The 18085-nt window shown below is 40.1% G+C and overlaps 2 protein-coding genes across 2 annotated transcripts; one reads left to right on the top strand and one right to left on the bottom strand.

Annotated features, from left to right (window-relative positions):
• Window positions 1-8758: 8758 nt before the first annotated feature.
• Window positions 8759-12965, top strand: LOC106743102 (venom acid phosphatase Acph-1-like). Its single transcript, XM_014616640.1, has 7 exons — window positions 8759-8993; window positions 9484-9615; window positions 9869-9979; window positions 10239-10504; window positions 10690-10976; window positions 11218-11420; window positions 12220-12965. The coding sequence occupies exons 2-7, from the start codon at window positions 9499-9501 to the stop codon at window positions 12454-12456; spliced, it is 1221 nt and encodes a 406-aa protein (XP_014472126.1). The 5' UTR covers window positions 8759-8993; window positions 9484-9498; the 3' UTR covers window positions 12457-12965.
• On the bottom strand, window positions 12929-18013 carry LOC106743103 (venom acid phosphatase Acph-1-like). Its single transcript, XM_014616641.1, has 5 exons — window positions 17820-18013; window positions 15418-15683; window positions 14685-14841; window positions 13837-14166; window positions 12929-13434 (listed from the first exon to the last, which is right to left on the bottom strand). Exons 1-5 carry the CDS (start codon window positions 17919-17921, stop codon window positions 13237-13239), a joined length of 1053 nt encoding a protein of 350 aa, XP_014472127.1. The 5' UTR covers window positions 17922-18013; the 3' UTR covers window positions 12929-13236.
• Window positions 18014-18085: the final 72 nt, after the last annotated feature.

Here is an 18085-nt window from a genome sequence, read left to right as displayed (position 1 = left end):
TCATAGGACAGGTTTAATCTGGACAAAATATCGTGCTCTTTACAGAGATCCGCGATTCAGACGATTCGCGGAGTCGCGCGATTTCTCCGGAATTTTCCGAAAATCGAGCTCACCTGTTCGGCCGACCGCGTTTCCTCCTCGGAGAAAGAAAGATCCCATACGAACGCCGTGCGACAGTACAACCGCCGTACAACTGCGATCCTCCTTGCTGGCGTTCGTTTGACTGTATCCTATCTACCTAATTACCTACCAACCTGCCATTTGTTTACGCTCGTCCGACGATAACAATTAAGTGACTTGAGATTGCCGCGAGATGCCGAGATTGTGTTTGGCATTAACTCGGCAAACAAACGACACCGAGTCGAGAACACGGGACGTTGTTGATCTTTAATAAAACATGTGCCTTATCGAGCGCCACGATACATTTTGCGTTTGCTCCTCTCCGACATTAAATTTCACAATTTTTTGTTAATTTCTTTTCTTATTATTATTTCGTGATTCTCAATAGTCGCCTTTTGACACGTTCGCTACCAGCGTCACATACCTGCGATCATTTTTCTTTCTATGCACTGGCTACACTAACTTGCACTCATTCTATTTTCCTCTCTTTCCCATCAAGTTTTAAAAAAGGGAGGAAAAGAAAACTGGTGCAAAGCAGCGCATCTAGAAATAGAAAACAGACCTCGTGTCACCGCAAATAAATTAAGTCCGTTTTTCATAATTACACATAAAAAATACAGGTTGATCTACGGGGTACGTTTTCCAAACGAACTTCCCTAGTAGTGAACATGCTAATTGTTGCCGATTAGTTGAAACGATCGCATTGAAATGATCAGTGCGATCGGTCGATTCCGTTAAGTCAACCGTCGGTTGATTGTTGGTTGACCGAGATTAGTGAGAGTCACCTTGAGAGAGAGAGAGAGAGAGAGAGAAAGAAAGAGAGTAGGAGAAACACTTATTAAATATTCATTTTATTCAGCAGAATTCGCATTAATACTATTGACCTATTTCTTCGAACATCTCTTGCAAACGCAAGCTTTGTTCATCTAACATGTAGCGGTTAACGCAATATTTTTATTTCTTTCTAAGAAATTCAAAACGATAATACTTAATGCTTCACTCTGTATATATTTAGCAGCGGTTATATATTCGTATTCAGCAGATATATATTTATGCATGCGGTTTTAACGCACGAGGCTATGTTAAGAGAGCTTATTACTCCTCATTAATTCTATCTTAATCGTCAGCATTTAGCGGCAAGTGCACGTGCGTAATAGAATATTGTACGTCCTGTAAGTCTCCCGAAAGAGGGGGATCGAGGAGACTTCGATGCTTCTGAAAAGCACACGCCGCGAAGACCAACATTATCAATTGTCAGTCATTAGAGACGACGAGCGAGCGGAGATTAAAAAAGAGTTAGTGTCAGTCGATAATAATATCCCGATATATTCAGAAATGACATGTGTTCATTGCATATCTGGAATCCAATTCGGCACGACGCTCGCTAATAAAGACGACGAATCGTTATTTAATGATGTTTGAGGAGAGGAGCAGCCGTTAAACATCCGCTCGCGAGCGTTATCACGCCGCGAATTTCGGTAATTAATGCGGCTCCATAATTAATACAGCTCATTCACACGTGTCAGCCTCTCATAATATTGGCATAGACATCGCGTCTATGCTAAAATTACGGACGATGTCGAGCATTCCGCACGTGACGCGCACGCGACGCGTCGTCAGCGGTAAACCGCGAGCGCGATCGCCTCAACAACAATATGTAATGTTGATTACGCTTCGTGATAAGTATCACGTTCCCCGACACAATGATAAGCGACCGTCGAGTCTCGTTCCGGGAAGTAATTTCGGTTTTTAGAGACGGTTGCCGTACCTCGCAATGGCGCAATATCATTTTCCATCATTTTCCCGCGAATGTGATGCATTATTTCGAAGTACACGTCTGGAACGTCGCTCTAATTCTTTCTCTCATGTCACGTATATATATATATATATATATATATATATATATATTACCTGCGTGTTTATGCATTGTCAACTCGCTAACTCAAGCGTATAAGCAATTGCAGACAATTACTCGTTAACCGTGCAAGGAGGACGCTCGTTAAAGCGGTGTCCTGATAACGCGATGGCAATGCGTTTGTCCGTTCCGTCGACGGTGGGCAGATGGCCTTTGAATGAAACTGGGAACCGCTCGATTTTTCATCGATCGATCGATTAACATCGTTGATTAATCGATTGCTCGTCCGTGAGCGAAGTGGCGGGAACGAGTCGACGGATAAATCCGATGGGATCGTTACGGAAGAGGACAAAAGGAACCTCTTGGATTTCCCGTAGATTTAAGCTCTCGTCTTCTGCAGACTCGCGTCAGTCGCCGTATGTCCGCTCTTCGCGATCGAGAGATAGCAAATATATCTGAAAGTCAGATTGCGCGATACGCAACAGTGACTCTCAGGCCACGTGGCGTTTCGGTTTTTCACGCGATGAACGTCGTAGTTGCAGCCGAGGGGGAATCCGGAAACACGTTCGAGTCGCGTGAATATCTCGGGCATTCCCAACCGTACACGACTCCGTGAGTGATTCTCTCTTTTCCATTTTCCCCGGGAAATAGAGTGTTCATTCTTGCGACGATACATTGCATAGCGAAACAATTATATAGTCGGGAAAACCGTTTTTGTTTTCTTTTTTTTCCGGTAAATGTTATTGCAGTGTTGATGATTAGAACTACACTGGGAGAGGAAATATATCAAGTATGACGGTTTTATTCAAGTATAAAGATACTAACAAGGTGTTTACTTAAATCTAAATTCTTTTATCTGAATAGATATAAACATAAGATAGAATAAGATTTTAAAAAATGCTTTCTCATGAAAAGCTATGGCTTGAAGAAAATTTATTCATTTTCTCATTTCTCTCAGATGAATTTCTTTCAGGATGAAAATATGTATGTTAATGTAATATTATTACTTTAGTGAAATAAAATTTCGTAGTTAGGAACACACGGACCGCGACGTGACGACCGCTGTTTTGGGCGACGAGTAGCTGTGTTTGCGCAGCGGCACGGCAGTCGACAGAAGCGTTCGCTGGTCTCCCGTTAATTATGTTAATTAACAGAGCACAAGAGATGATATCGAATCGCGGAGCAAAGATAAACATGAATTGTTCGATAATAATCGAGCAAAGTGCGTTGATTTATTATAGATCACGGGACGCTTCTCGTAGAAAGAAAAAGTCCTTTACATGATTCTTTCAGCTCTCGATCGGAGGTAACGCGTAATTACCGTCGAATCGCGAACGTTTGCCGCTCGCCAACATTTATCTGCGCACAACAAAATCCCGTGAGATTAGTCTGTTGGCTTTCAGATCTCTCTCTCTCTCTCTCTCTCTCTCTCGTTTAATTGTAAATTCTCCGCTCCGCGTAAGTGCCGCTCATTTCTTCATGTTTTCACGAAGATCGTCACGATTTCATGATTTATACCGGCCCTCGTGCGGATTTGCACGGCGCAAATCATGTGAATGCGAGTTATCTACATCCTCCGAGGCGTCTGATTGCGGTCTGAGAACTGTTCCCGCCAAGTCCCACCAAGTTGCAGAGCGACTCGAAACATCCCGAGTCGAGATTTCGATGCCACTTTGGCGCTCTTAGAGATAGCTTGCGTTCCGTTAGACAGCCTATAGACTATTAAGAAACCTACTCTGACGATACCGACATTCATTAGATTTCTCTCTTTAACTTTTAATTTTAGAGATTTAATTTTAACGCTATCTTGAGCAATAAATTATTCCGACTCTTTCTATTTTATCCGATTTCTGTGGCATAAATACCGGAGTTACTCGATATTACGTTAAAATTAAAAGTTTTACTTTTTAATTTAAAAATGCCAAGGTCAAAATTTCAACTCGGGGTCGCGAAATCGCGAATTTTGTTTTAGCGAATTTCCCCCCGCGGTTCTTCACGCGACGTTTTCGTGACGTTGAACATTCTGTAAACGATTTTGCTTAACGAGTGAAAATAAACGGCTGATCGCCATATTACTGCAAGGAGCAATTGCGATTGCGATATCCCACGTCAGAGTTTTGCATAATGTTCGTGCGCAATACGCACGCATATTATCTGCGAATTAATCCTTATCGCGTTTGCGCACTAGAAAAGAACACTTTATGCGGTGTTACTTATATACTTCGAAACGACAATCGGAAGAAATATAAGATAGTTTATTAGCCGACTTTTCGTGACATAACTTTTTGTGCAGGTGCAACAATACATCGCAAGCAGTTGTGTATCTCTTCTTTTCTTAGTCGATTTTTTATTTAATCGATATCGCATTTTTATCTCGCCAGTTAATCGTACTTCCCGTCATCCTGCACGTGAAAATTGATCAGACCGATCAAAAAGTGAAAACGTCTCTTCCTTCCCAATCTTGAGCAACTTATTTTGACGCTGAAACAATAAAACCGGGGGCGAAATTTTACGTGGAAATTTTATTTCTCGCCCATATCTTCGAGAAAGACCGTAAAGAAATAAACGATTCGATAAAATCGCGCGAATACCACGTATATGACGAACTTGCCGATATGTCACGCGACGTACTTGCCGATATGTCACGCGAAAAAATCAAAAAATGTTGTAGAACACGCGCACGTGTGTCGATACATAACTATCCTTTCATGTTTTTATATTTAGAAACGTTCTTTCAGCTATTACACGCAGAACCTGAAACTCGCAGGATAACAATTATCACGTTACATTTAACGCTTTTTACATCGCCGCTCCCATGTCTGAAACGCTAATATCGCGATTTAACGTATTATTTGCATTTTAATGAGGAATAATTCTCGCACAGAATTGCATGTGTGTATTAATTTCAGCGAACATTCAGTCTTTCCCGCGGAAATGGTAAAAACTGCAAGTAATTCGCGTTAAGCATGATCTATATAGGTGGCGGAACGCAAGACATAAGTCGTAAACGCGTACACAAGATGATGATCGGATAATGCAAAGCGCTAATGAGCTTGATGCTTATGATGAATTTATGGCATGTATATGCGGATATATAAACTTACGAGATGCTTGATACAAGTAACATTTGCTTGGATGCAGCATGTATTTTTGGTGTGCAATATATTTAAATATCATATCGTTAGTTACCATCACTGCTATCATTAGTGTTATCTTAATACAATATCGAGCCGTAAACGCGATATAAATGCGAATTATTATATTACATAACGCTGGCGCTCTCTGCGTCTTTTATATAAGCAAGAAAATGCCCAGAAAAATAATATTATCTTGTGCCTGCGTTCGCAATCTGCATTCTCGCGTTTTGCGAACTACGTAGACCAGGCTTTAGATTCGCACATGCGAATCGAACAATTCTCTGTTTCGCTGGCGATTATTCTGCAATCGCGCACGTGTATTATTTATACGCATGATATCGTCGATTAATCTTTCGAATAACCCGTACCATCATCGTGCCATCATCGAGACACTGCGTCACACACACAGTATTTTAACCGAACTTCATTAAAATTCACAGATGTTCCTCGATAACTTCCTACACAGAGAAAAATATCTAAGTGTCTATCTAATCGCTAAGAAGAAAGGTAAACTAAGTGTAATCGCTCTTCTTAGCGATTACACTTAGTTTACCTTTCTTCTTATACAGTTGGAGTTATCAAGTTACAGTTATCTTCAGCAAAAATATTTACTTCATGTGAAATAATCTTAAAATAGTCTTAAAACAGTCTTGAAATATATTTATAACAAATTTTATAGAGGCTCATTATCACGTACTGGAAAGAAAAATTTATTCTCTTTTCGAGGATATTGAAACTTTATCGAAGAAAGGTTAAATTCAAGATTAATTTGAATAAAAAACAAAACAAAGCTTATTTTAGTTCGATATTCTTGATTGAAGTATATTAAACTTACTGGGATTTAGAATATACTTGGATACATTTTTAAATATATTTTGAATAAATTTGATGCTTATGATGAACTTATGACACGTATATGCGGATATATAAACTTACGAAATACTTGATACAAGTAACATTTGCTTGAATGCAGCATATGTTTTTCTGTGTGCAATATATTTAAATATCATATCGTTAGTTACCATTATTGCTATCATTAGTGTTATCTTAATACAATATCGAGCCGTAAACGTGATGTAAGTGCGAATTATTACTTTACATAACGCTGACGCTCTCTGCGTCTTTTATATAAGCAAGAAAATGCCCAGAAAGATAATATAAACACAAGAACGGAGCATTTAATACGCTTCGCGGATTATATAATATTTGTCGTCTGAGCTTCATTGGCAGTAACATTCTTCAAACATAAGACGACTTATTTATACATTCGCAGTAATGTCTATCTTAATTGCCGCGTAAAACCTGTTCTTTTATACGTGGCCAGTCATAAAAAGATTGTAACACTTTTTTTCGATAAGTTTCGCAAAGTGTCTCTCATGCGATAAGAAAATGTAAATTGAAAATAAAAAATGAACTCTTCTATCGGATATATGTATCAAAACTCTAGAAAAAAAGTATTGCAATCCCTTCCTGACTCGGACAATGTACGATACGTAGTAGCAGAAGCAACGTACCTCGTTACTGAGTTTTCGTCTGGTCTTTAAAAAAATAATTATATATGATTATATATAATTACATAAAATCATGTACGAATTTTGCCCATATATGTGGTTATTAACTGGTTATTAAATGTCAATATCAGAATGTGCTGTCAGAAGGATTTACTTCGATTGTATTTGCATATAATTTGTAAACAACCGTATTTCTTCGTTATGGATGTGATTATATATAGTCATATACGAACAAATCTCATACATGATCTTTCTTTTTCTCAGCTACTCAGTTGCGAGAACTGACATTTCTTCTCCGCGCGATAAGACCGTGTCGCGTAAAGAAATCAGTCTGGAGGTCAGACGCAAACATGGCTTTTCTTCTTGTAGGAACAAGAAGACTCCCGTGAAAAGTTTCTACTCGGTTAATTGTTCTTTCTCTTTCTCTCTCTCTCTCTTTCTCTCCCTCTCATTTATCTCGACTGTCTTAATGCAACCGAGTGTTCAGACGAATATTTTCGGCCGCGGTAGAAGAGATATCGTATCTCGTCGCTAAATTCACATCCGGTTCTCATTCAATTCGACAAGACCGGACGAAAATTCGGGGACGAAAAGTGATATCTATGTCATCGCGATCGGAAACATCCGTCTCGACATTCAGCTGTAAATGATAATCGCCAAAGTCTGTACTGTTTAACTTCTACTAAGTACGTACTGTTTAAGATACTTTTAAAATGACAATGACAACTTTTTTAAACTTCGACAAGTATATATATATATATATATATATATATATATATATATATAGACTATTATTAAGAAAATATTCTTTTCTGAAAATAACACTTACTTAAAAGAAGCTAATTAAACTGAGCAATCGCTTTTCTTCTAGCAATGGAATGATCTTTTCCTCTGTGTAAAAATAGATCTGTATAGGAGATTTCTACTCAGTCAATCACCTTTAATTGTCCCAACCGAGTTTTGATGCAACAGCCACATTGTTCACACACAGAAAAGAAGAACTTGGTTCCTGCGAACAGAATAACGAAGATCAGATGAAAACTCGGTAAGAGAAATGAAAAATCAGTTACAAGAAGTGGTATTTCTGTTGTCATGACTGATAACATTCTCGTGTGAGCATTCAACTGTATAAAAACTCGGCTGACATGATCGAAAGCAATAGGCCGAGTCGAGACCTCCCGCAGGGCTGCGTTTCAAAACCCTGCTCGACAAGTAGAGTAGCATTTAATTGACCAGGACGAAAAGAGCAAAGATTTCTTCATCATGATCGACTAATTAAATTCTATTCGTCAAGCGGGGTTTTAGAATCCTTCTACTCTGAGAAAAAGATTTTTTCAAATTTAATAAATTTCATTGCATCCAAACAAATTTCATCATTGGCATAAAATCTAAAAAAAACGAATGTTTCGATTAATAAATACAATTGTTAGACTTTTCAACAAATATGTATCTTTATTTTAAATAAAACATTCCTTTGAAACGAAAGCTAATTTTCTTACAGAGAAATTATTTGTTCCATTTTTTCGTAAATATTATTGTAACCATATTTATTGCAACGAAATAATATTTCATTCGGTTAAGAGATATTATTTCAAATAATAGCGTCCTTCCTGTTAAATAATAGTTTTCTCGAATGAGACGATAAAATTGTTATTCAAACAAATAATACTTCGTACATATTGTTTCTGTGAAACAAATTTTAGTCAAATAAATAGAAATACTAAAAATCTCAAGAAACCTTTTCCTCTGTGTAGAACCGAGTTTTCGTCTAGTCCCCAAGCAGGGGATTTTTTTCCATGCGTCACTGCCATGTGTGACGCATAGAAGAAGAAAAAAAAAGACAGATATATTCCGCATTCCCAGGATATTCCGTGATACAAGTTCCGCGCGTAACGCGCGATTCTTTCGTAATGTCGTCGCAACGTGCGCAATTAAATTCGCCGACGGGGGCCGACGGAGCGTCCTCCTCCGTCGTCGCCGCGTGCTGTCGTCGTCGTCGGGGAGACCTGGCCTTCGCGGATATCTCCTCGCGGCCATGTGTTTTTCGTGTGGTTTAACGTTTTCCTGAGACGAATAGGTTCGTGCTACGTGACGTCCGTCCGCGACGGCCCGATAAAACGGATAGGAAGTGTCGTCGGGAGGAGGGGAGTCGCCGCTGATGCGCTCTCTTACACCTTAAAAGCGTAATGTCGCCGAGCGCGAAGGGTCAGTGTTCCATATTAATTCTCGCGATCCGGTGCAAGCAAGAGCGACGGATCATCACTTGGCGATCGAAGCCACCACCGGCCGAGGAAGACCACCGAGAAGATCGCGATTCGATCGAAGATCTACGCCTGATCGTCCTGTCGTAACACTGAACACGCATCACAAGTACGCTTCGGTCTCGATCCTCTCCGTTTCATTCTCGATACGTTCGTTTCTTGCACGGGGAAAAAAGAGATTAGTCTTAAATCTAGAATAGATATTCCAACACGTAAACGGGAATTTTATAATCTTCTTGGAAAACTTTCAGTCTTGATTTGATTGAATTTGTATTCCTTGCTTGCCATAATTTATCTAATATTCTCTTGTTTGACTGTATATCACGAGCGCCTGTCCTATTTATTTTGTTAATTCTATTTTTAACGCGCGAGCGTGTAAATTTGATACTTTAATATTTTTATATTTGATACTTTTTATAATATTTCGTTCATTTGAGAATTATAAAAAAATATACATTTTCTTCTTTTTATGGCTAATTAAGATTTAGATCGCGCTGGAAGGATCGTCTTTTCCGGCTTATTGTTAAAGCGGCGGTTCTTACGACACTTGTTTTATTTTCGAGCAATGCCTAATCACATCGTCCTCGAACGCATTACAGTTTCCGGCCCGCAGGATGATCCTACCTCGCAATTTCTGCAATTACCTGTCGATCGTCGCGGTGATCGGTCTGAGCTCGAGCATTCTAATGGCGAATTCCACGACGCTCAACGCCCTCAAATTAGTTAACGTGGTGAGTATTAATTAGATACGCTCGTTCATTCTTATTAGAGAACAATTGGACAACTACTTCGGGGAGGCGCATTTGCGATATGCAAATCGAAGGAATCGTTAAGTTCGTTTCTGAGTATCCGAAATACCGATCTAATCGACTATTTTATCCGCGCTCGTTATCATTATTTGGATTATTAATATTATTTTATTGATTACTCGTTTCATACCCTTCCTTCTTGTGTCTCGATAATTTGTATTTAACTCTCTCGCAGGTGTTCCGACACGGCGACCGAACGCCCGATAACAACGGATTCGAGATGTATCCGAACGACCCGTATCTGAATTATTCCTTCTATCCGACGGGTCTCGGACAACTGACTTTAGTGAGTAACGTCATCCCATCTCTTCATTCGTTATCCATCGAGAAAAAAAAAGAAAAAAGGAAATAGCAGAACTGAAAATAACCGGAAAGTCCTGTGATGAATTAATAGGAGAGAAACGCTGAAACGCGGCGATTCCTCTCGGCGGAAAGGAACTGTAGCGTTCGTGCCTTATACGGAAGAAGATATAAAACTGTAAATTGAAGTCTCCTTAGTAGGAGTCGATTTCGGCTCCCCGTTGAATTCCCATGAATTTTCACAGGCCGGCAAGAGACGCGAGTATAATTTGGGTCAAGTTTTGCGCGCCAGATACGACGGTTATCTGAGTAAGGTATACGTACCGAAAGACTTGGTGGCACGCAGCTCGGACTACGATCGAACAAAGATGTCCTTGCAACTTGTTCTCGCAGGCTTGTATCCGCCGCCGGTTGTTCAACGGTGGAACAAGTGGCTCAATTGGCAGCCGATCCCGGCGTCGTACACGCCGCGCGTAGACGACGGTCTCATTCTGGCCGACGAATGTCCCGAGTAAGTACAAATAGGGTACTACCGAATTTTCGAATAAGAAAAAGATAAAAATAAATCAAACAACGAATGTTACTTGCCGAGGTAAAATTCTTTTACCTCCCGTACTTTACTTTCTAGGTAGGTCGAAAGTTCAAATTAAAATTCGAGATTCGCTCGGGATTTACCAGAGTCCCTTCGTTTCACAGATACCTCGACGAGTACGAACGGGTGCTGGAATCGCCGGAAGTGCAGAGTATGTTGGATCAGTTTAAGGACTTGAGGAGCAGCTTGATGAAGCTGACCGGCAAGAAACTGGAGAGACCCTCCTTGGACTACTACTACCTCTATCACACTTTCATAGCGGAGTCCTCCCTGGGATTGCCCCTTCCCGAGTGGGTCTACGATTATTTCCCCAGCGGTCAGCTGTTCGACGCGACCATAGCGTCCTACGATATTTCCAGTAAAAACGACAAGCTCAAGAAATTGTTCGCCGGTAAGAAACATTCGCCTCGATCCTTCCTCGTATCGAAAGTTTCGCCATTTCTCCGGATAATACACACATTAGCGAGTTATTTACACGAGCGCGCGTCGTCGTCCAAATCGGTCCGTTCATCGATTCGATTGATATTCGATTAGTCGCAACGAAGGATCGAAGGTAGAAAAAACGATCGGTCTTCGACCGATAAACCTTCCAACATTCGACTGAACGAAGAATCCCGCTGATTCCTTTCCAGGCCCGCTGATTCGCGCTATGACGGACAACATGATAAAAACGCAGAACGGCGCATCGCCCGCCAAGATTTACTTGTACGGTGGCCATGAGACCAACATCGCGGCCCTACTGAAAGCGCTCGAAGTGTACGAGACGCACGTGCCTGAGTACTCCAGCGCGATTATCATAGAATTGCTGCAAATAGGTTTCGATTATTACGTAAAGGTGAGTGTGTTCTCGAACAACAAGTATCGAGTTAGCGACGGTGCGATCAGTCCGACGGGAAGACTCGACGTTCGCGTTAATTTTTCATTCCGTACGGTCAGCGCGAATGTTGACGGAACTACATAACTCTCAGCCTTCTTCTTAATCCGAGAGAAACACGCGGCATAATCCCGATCGGAACGAGCGAACACGTTTCCTCTTCGTCACCATCCGTCCCCTTCCTCCATCGTTGTTTTTTATCGCCCTTTCTTTTATTGCCCTACAAGCGCACGTTAAAGCGCGCCCCATTGATCCCTAAATCACTCCTGAAACATTCTTCTTGAAATTCTCCAATTCTCAAAATCACACGAACCTAAACAGGCCGCCTGGTAAACAACAAGTAAGATCGCATCAACGTTATAATTTCTCACTCAATAATGAAAATTCGCGACACATGTTGCGACGGTTACATCGTTGCGTGGAAAATTGTAATATCAACGTAATGTTTATTTTACTTATTTATTTATTTAGCGGGAATCATCCTTTGGTATAATACATTTGCAGTAATCACGATAAGGAGATAAAGGAAATCTTTTTTTCCACGGGACAGGAAGAAAGGAGACCGAGAGAAATTGAGATAAAAACCCAAACCATTTACCATTTCGCTTCTATCGCTCTTCGACCTATAATTTCCCTTTCGTTTCTTCTTTCTTACGCGCAAAGTCACCGTACGAATCCAACCGTCGCCCGTCGGTCGCCAACGCGACACGTGAACCACAGAATTATCGCGGTCACTCATTACTCCGCCGTTTATTTCCAGCTGTTGTATTATCTGGGTATCCCGCCGGTCATCAAGGAACTCACGATCCCCGGCTGCGAAGTGCTCTGTCCGTTCGACAAGTTCTTAGACCTGACGGAAAAGCTGATCCCGCTCGAGAACGAAATCATCTGCGACAAGAGGAAAACTCCGGATTACGCCAATGTGCCGTATCCGGCCGCGGTGCAGGAGATGCTGTACAATTTGTTAAAAACGAACAGAAACGAGACGCGGCGGTGAAGTGTAATGACGTGCCGCCCTGATCACCGAGACTGAAACACCGGGTGGTAAAAACGACGATACTTCGAACGTTGAAACGTTCGCGCCCCCCCCCCCCCCCAAACCTCCCTCCTATGCCACCGTGATATTATTTCCTTCGCATAAGTCGGTCGTTAATCCATTCCATTCACTCGCTCATCGTCACATCGTCGAATCATTGTTCAAAGCGGGTCTCAACTACTCAACATCGGTGCATCACAGCGAGGGTCGACGGAAGTTTGCCCCGCGGGGCTACGAGGTTCCCACTGTGCTTCCGGGTGATCTCGTCTCCGATATCGTCAGGTTTCTCTCCGTTCTTTCCTTGCCTTGTATTTATTATATATCGAAGACGTCATCGCCCAGCAAGCCACGAAGCATTTATACGATTATTATCATTGTCTGTCGATATTCCGTCGAATTATTCGCTTATTTCCTGTTTCGAGCAGTCACTTGCTTAAAAATAAAGTATTATATATTTATTATAGAATGAAGTGCGCGGTACAAAATGCGGAAACACTTTGAGGTAAAATACGTTAATTGCATGTGACTTGATCTATCTGGCGCCGAATCAGCGCCGATTACATTTATGGGAGAAGAGAGAGACGACTAATCTTCTTCGCAATTCACCCGAGAATCTTTCCACGAAAACCGATACGCGGGACACGTTGTAGGAAATAAAGTCAGATCATCGACCGTCGAGATGCGGCATCCCTTGGTTTTCCACAGCGCGGAAAAAGAAAGTAACACATGGTGAAGGTTGATTTAATTGAGGTACAATTTTTCGGCGTGGAGCTGCAACATTTCCTCCTTGGTTATGTTGTCCCACAAGCAAGACGCCTCCGCATCCGACGGTATCACAGCGCGCATGAGCTTCAGGTAGGTGTCCATAGGACAGATCTCATCGCACTGTTCCAGTTTTCTGGTGATAAGTTGCTGCGTAAGACCGGTCCAATAGTGAATCTATCGACAGAGACCGAAAGATCGTCAATATTTTAGTAATGTTGCGCATTACTAACATTACCCGGAGACGGGCAAACTTGCAGGAGGATCGCAGCGAACGAGCCTTAATATTAATAATATTCAAGAAAATCTGCGTTACCATGAATGAAATTCAAACGAACATGCATCCGACGACTTCCAAGCGCACTGCGATTTCACGATAAAGCACACAGTGTCAGACGTGCGTGCCATATAAATTGTATACATTGCACCTAATTATAGCTATGTAAAATAAACTGTGGAGATTATAAACGGACGCACTTGCGGAAGAAGTGATAACTGAATGTGAAGTCGACTGTGGATAGACTAGCTTAATTTAGTTCGATTAGACGGTGGTTGTGCGTAATCGTGTCCGATAATTACTCTGACGTAAAAATTCTGCTTCTCGTCCCGCAGCTTCTCGACGATGAACGCCGATCCGAAATTCGGTATTATCGGGTCTGTTATGTTATGAGCCCTGGCAAACGATGCGATGTTTATCTCGTGGCCGCTGTAAATGTATATCTTCCGCGTAGGCTTGTTGCCGTTCCTCGGGTTCATGTTGTTGATGAAACTCTTCACGAGGAAGCCTCCGTTCAACCGCTTCAATTCGGTCGTATACGAGAGTAAATCGTACTCCAGCAAGATGAGTTCCTCTATCTTCTGGTATACCTCGTCGGTGCACCACTCCGGCAACGATAGATTCATAGATCTCTGAAAAGAGTGGAAATAATTGAAAATAATTCTTGACTGTCGCGACGGGTCTGATGAAAGTGATACTCGAGAACGATCTGTCTCCTGGATCATCCGTGATTCTCATGAATCACGTATATCTTCCGTCATATATGCAGATTTGGATATAACGTATTACTTTAACCTGTTAAATATTACGCGTAGATGCCCACCTATTCAAAATCGTTAGAGAAAAAAGATTTTACATGACACGTTAAAATCATTCTTCTCTTAACTACACGCAATATTTGACAGAGTTAGGAGGTAACGCGTCACTTTCGGAAACTGGTGTTATACGTGCGCAAATTAACAATTGCATTTGTTACCGTTGTTATTAAAAAATATATAAGCCTTATCGCGTACTAACGAAGATAACGATTATACACGTCGTTATTAAATCATGATTGAAAAAGAAGATAAAAAGTAACGGCGTTACAAATAACGAGTAATTTCACAACTATATGTAACTATGTGTCTACGTTGATTAGCGTGCGGATCACCTGCGCTATTAATCCACCGGAGAGATCGTAAACGTGAATCGGCTCTGTGATGGTCAGTCCAGTTTTCTCGCTTAAGAACTCGAAGAAGTCGTGATAGGGCGCGATTTGATCGCGAACCTCACTCCTGTTCCTCACCTCCTTCAAAGCTGCTTTGTAACTGTAAAGAATAGAATTTCGTGAGGAACTGAAAAAACTCCTTCGCGCGCTCCTCGACGATGAGTTTTGTCGCAAAATTATCGAGACAGGCGGTAATTTACAATTTACAAATAGTTAATGTTAAGTCTGCGCGAAGTTTGTAAAGACACTTGATTCACAAAATTTATTACATCGTTATATCAGGAGCTTGCAAATGTTCGATGGAGACTATTATTTCGAAGAATAAGTCATTTTCCGAACACGGAATCAGATAATTGCCTGAAAGTCAGCGAAAAGTAGTAGATAACGATGATAACTATGAAAATAAATTATAATTATTAATAAATTAGAAATATAAATTCAATAAATCATAAAGTATATATATATATATATATATATATATTAATAACATAATATATAATTTTATATCATAAACTTTTTCTAAATAAGTTATAGTTAAGAACATAAAAGTAAATAAGATACTCGAAGCATAAAATGTAACGTATACAAAGTATGCATTGCTTTTTTGCTATTAGCGAGAGAAATAACCCAAAGAGAACCTTCGCAAGCTCCTGATGTAACAAACAAGGATACCGACACTGGACATTGTTGCGGTTTCATCACTATGTCCACTTTCTGCGGTGTGTAGTGAATGGGAATGCCGAGCCACTTCACATCCGGATGCCACTGTTGAGCTTCGTGCGGAGGGTACAACCCTGCCAAAGTTAACTCCAAGGACAACTTTGTGCGATCGATGTCCGTGCTGATAGCGTAGACGTCCCGTGGATGATAGATCGAGCCTAGAAAATGGCCATACATATGCCGCAGCATCGTCCCGAGCCGATACTCCGTCATTTTCCCTTTCTGAAAAATTACGTCTTCCTTGTGATTCATTTGCCGTAAGTAAATAAAGTTCGTTTTAGATTTTAATGCGAAGGCTAATCCAAAAGAACTGGACTGTGTTGCCTTTAAATAAAACTCCAGCAGTCATAAATACATCGGAGTGATGTCGATACTTAATCTAGGTTATGTATGGTTCGATCGAATCATAATAATAACGGTAAATGGTTTGTAACTATTGATTTTAATAGTTATTGTTATTTTTCCGGGAAAATAAAACTCGGTGGGGAAAATCGAAAAAGACATTTTTTTTCGGAGACACACAAAGACGCAAGAAATTTACGTCTTTAAAAACGACCATGACAGCTTTATTACGTCAAAAAATTAATTTTTCCCAAATAATGTTTTTTCCGAAAAAAAAAAAACAAACAAAATGTAAATAAGGCGTCTTAATAACCATCTTCTCCTCTGCTCATTATATGTTAAAGAAAGATAAGATGATGTTTTGTCAGTATTTATGTTGCGAGAAGAAAGCTTTTCCTCTAAGCGTGAGCTCATGAAGTGATATATATCTTATAATGATAATTGATAATGTTATCGCGCGAGATATAATCTTGCAACATATCACACGATTAATTTATATTATAATTTATATTATAATTTATATTTATATAATCCGCAAGTTGTCATACATATATTACACATTCCATCAAATCGCGGGGTTGGACCGATTGAAAAGCCAGAATAAACGACGAACGTTCGCTCGAACAGAGACAGAAATAGAGAAGCGTCCCCGACACACGAACGAGCGATTAAACACAAAAGGATAAGACGACTGCAAATTACTGCACAATCTTGAGCAGCATAACAGCGATATACCGGAATACGAGGGTTGATCCAGAAATAAGGTTCCCATCAATTTTACAAATAGACAACATTGTTTATTCTCATAGAAATTTACATCGTTGGAAAGATGAAACTTTGCTCTATTTTTCTACGCATTTTTGTAGACGGTGCTCCAATTTTTGTTTCCCAATATCGTAAAACTCCGCCGCCAACCCGTTGAGGAAGCGTTTCACCTCTTCATCGTCGCTCCGGAAGCGTTGGCCACCCAAGTGTTCCTTTAACTTGGAGAACAAGTGATAATGTGAACACTTGGGTGGCCAATGCTTCCGGAGCGACGATGAAGAGGTGAAACGCTTCTTCAACGGGTTGGCGGTGGAGTTTTATGACATTGGGATACAGAAATTGGAGCACCGTCTACAAAAATGCGTAGAAAAATAGAGCAAAGTTTCATCTTTCCAACGATGTAAATTTCTATGAGAATAAACAATGTTGTCTATTTGTAAAATTGATGGGAATCTTATTTCTAGATCAACCCTCGTACATCATGTAACGTAAGAAAGTGATACGTGCTGTCTCGTTTAAGGATGAGCTGAAGATTAAAAAATTAATTTGTCAAACATGATGTTTGTATTAACGCTCGTTACTTGAAATTGTCTCTTATTTCAGATTTAAGTTTAAAATTAGACATGAGTTTCTCAGTTAATAATGCCACGATATTTTTAGCTTCTGCGATGTGGAAAAATGATTAACTTCATTCCTTCAGTTAGTACCGCGTCTTTCACGGAGAGTTCCCTCTACTTGAGGAAGTGCATTGGAATGTACACATGAAGCGTCGGGATTATCCCGGAAGCCAAATTAAGCAATGGTGTCACACGTGTGATTATACGTGTATATAAAATTCACATGAGACGTTAGTTTTTTTTTTTTCAGTTAATAATGTCACGTATATTACATGACTTACACACAGATTTAGGTGTAGGACTAAAAAGGACGTTCATCAAAGTCCAATTAAGTTAATCACAACGATTTAAAATTGTTATTAGTCTCAAATGTTCTATCTTGCTAATATAGATGGAATTTATTAATCTCGATTATTGTCGAACGACACATTACAAAATTGAAAATTGGTGATTGGTATTTCTTATTATTATCGGTTGATTAATTGGGAGTTGCTTAATTGGGATGCTTAATTGGGATGTTGATTAATTGGGAGTTTGGTAAAAGTCACTTTAAATTCTGACCTCTTATGTGAGGCTGATTTGATATCGCAACTACGAATACAGGTCAACATCAACTCAAGTGAGATATACTTACATTGGTCAATTGACCGAAGTCCAACAGTTCATAATCCGACAGTTTATACGGGTCATTAGGATAGGTTTCTTTCAACAAAGGTGTCCGTTCTCCATGTCTCATTATCTGTGGAACGCAGGAAATTATGCCATTATCGTTGATAATTTCATTTTAACCGTTCCCTTAAATTTGATATCTGTGTATGTATGCGTATGCTACAACTTCTTGTATTAAAAATACCGTGTTCTCTGTTTTGCATTATATCATAATATTATATTTATTATATA

Source organism: Dinoponera quadriceps, unplaced genomic scaffold (genome assembly GCF_001313825.1).
Source record: "Dinoponera quadriceps isolate SergipeBrazil2010 unplaced genomic scaffold, ASM131382v1 scaffold823, whole genome shotgun sequence".
Lineage (NCBI taxonomy): Eukaryota > Metazoa > Arthropoda > Insecta > Hymenoptera > Formicidae > Dinoponera > Dinoponera quadriceps.
Note: the sequence above shows the minus strand (reverse complement) of the source record. Positions and strands in the feature narration are given on the sequence as shown.

Bases quoted from the DNA above. Each gene is read 5' to 3' on its own strand.
- LOC106743102 (XM_014616640.1), top strand. From the start codon at position 9,499: ATGATCCTACCTCGCAATTTCTGCAATTACCTGTCGATCGTCGCGGTG. The intron at 9,616-9,868 runs GTGAGTATTAAT...ACTCTCTCGCAG, and splicing joins CCCTCAAATTAGTTAACGTG to GTGTTCCGACACGGCGACCG. The intron at 10,977-11,217 runs GTAAGAAACATT...ATTCCTTTCCAG, and splicing joins GCTCAAGAAATTGTTCGCCG to GCCCGCTGATTCGCGCTATG.
- LOC106743103 (XM_014616641.1), bottom strand. From the start codon at position 17,921: ATGAGACATGGAGAACGGACACCTTTGTTGAAAGAAACCTATCCTAAT. The intron at 14,842-15,417 runs GTCGGTATCCTT...TATTCTTTACAG, and splicing joins AAACCGCAACAATGTCCAGT to TTACAAAGCAGCTTTGAAGG. The intron at 14,167-14,684 runs GTGATCCGCACG...CACTCTTTTCAG, and splicing joins CCGGTGGATTAATAGCGCAG to AGATCTATGAATCTATCGTT.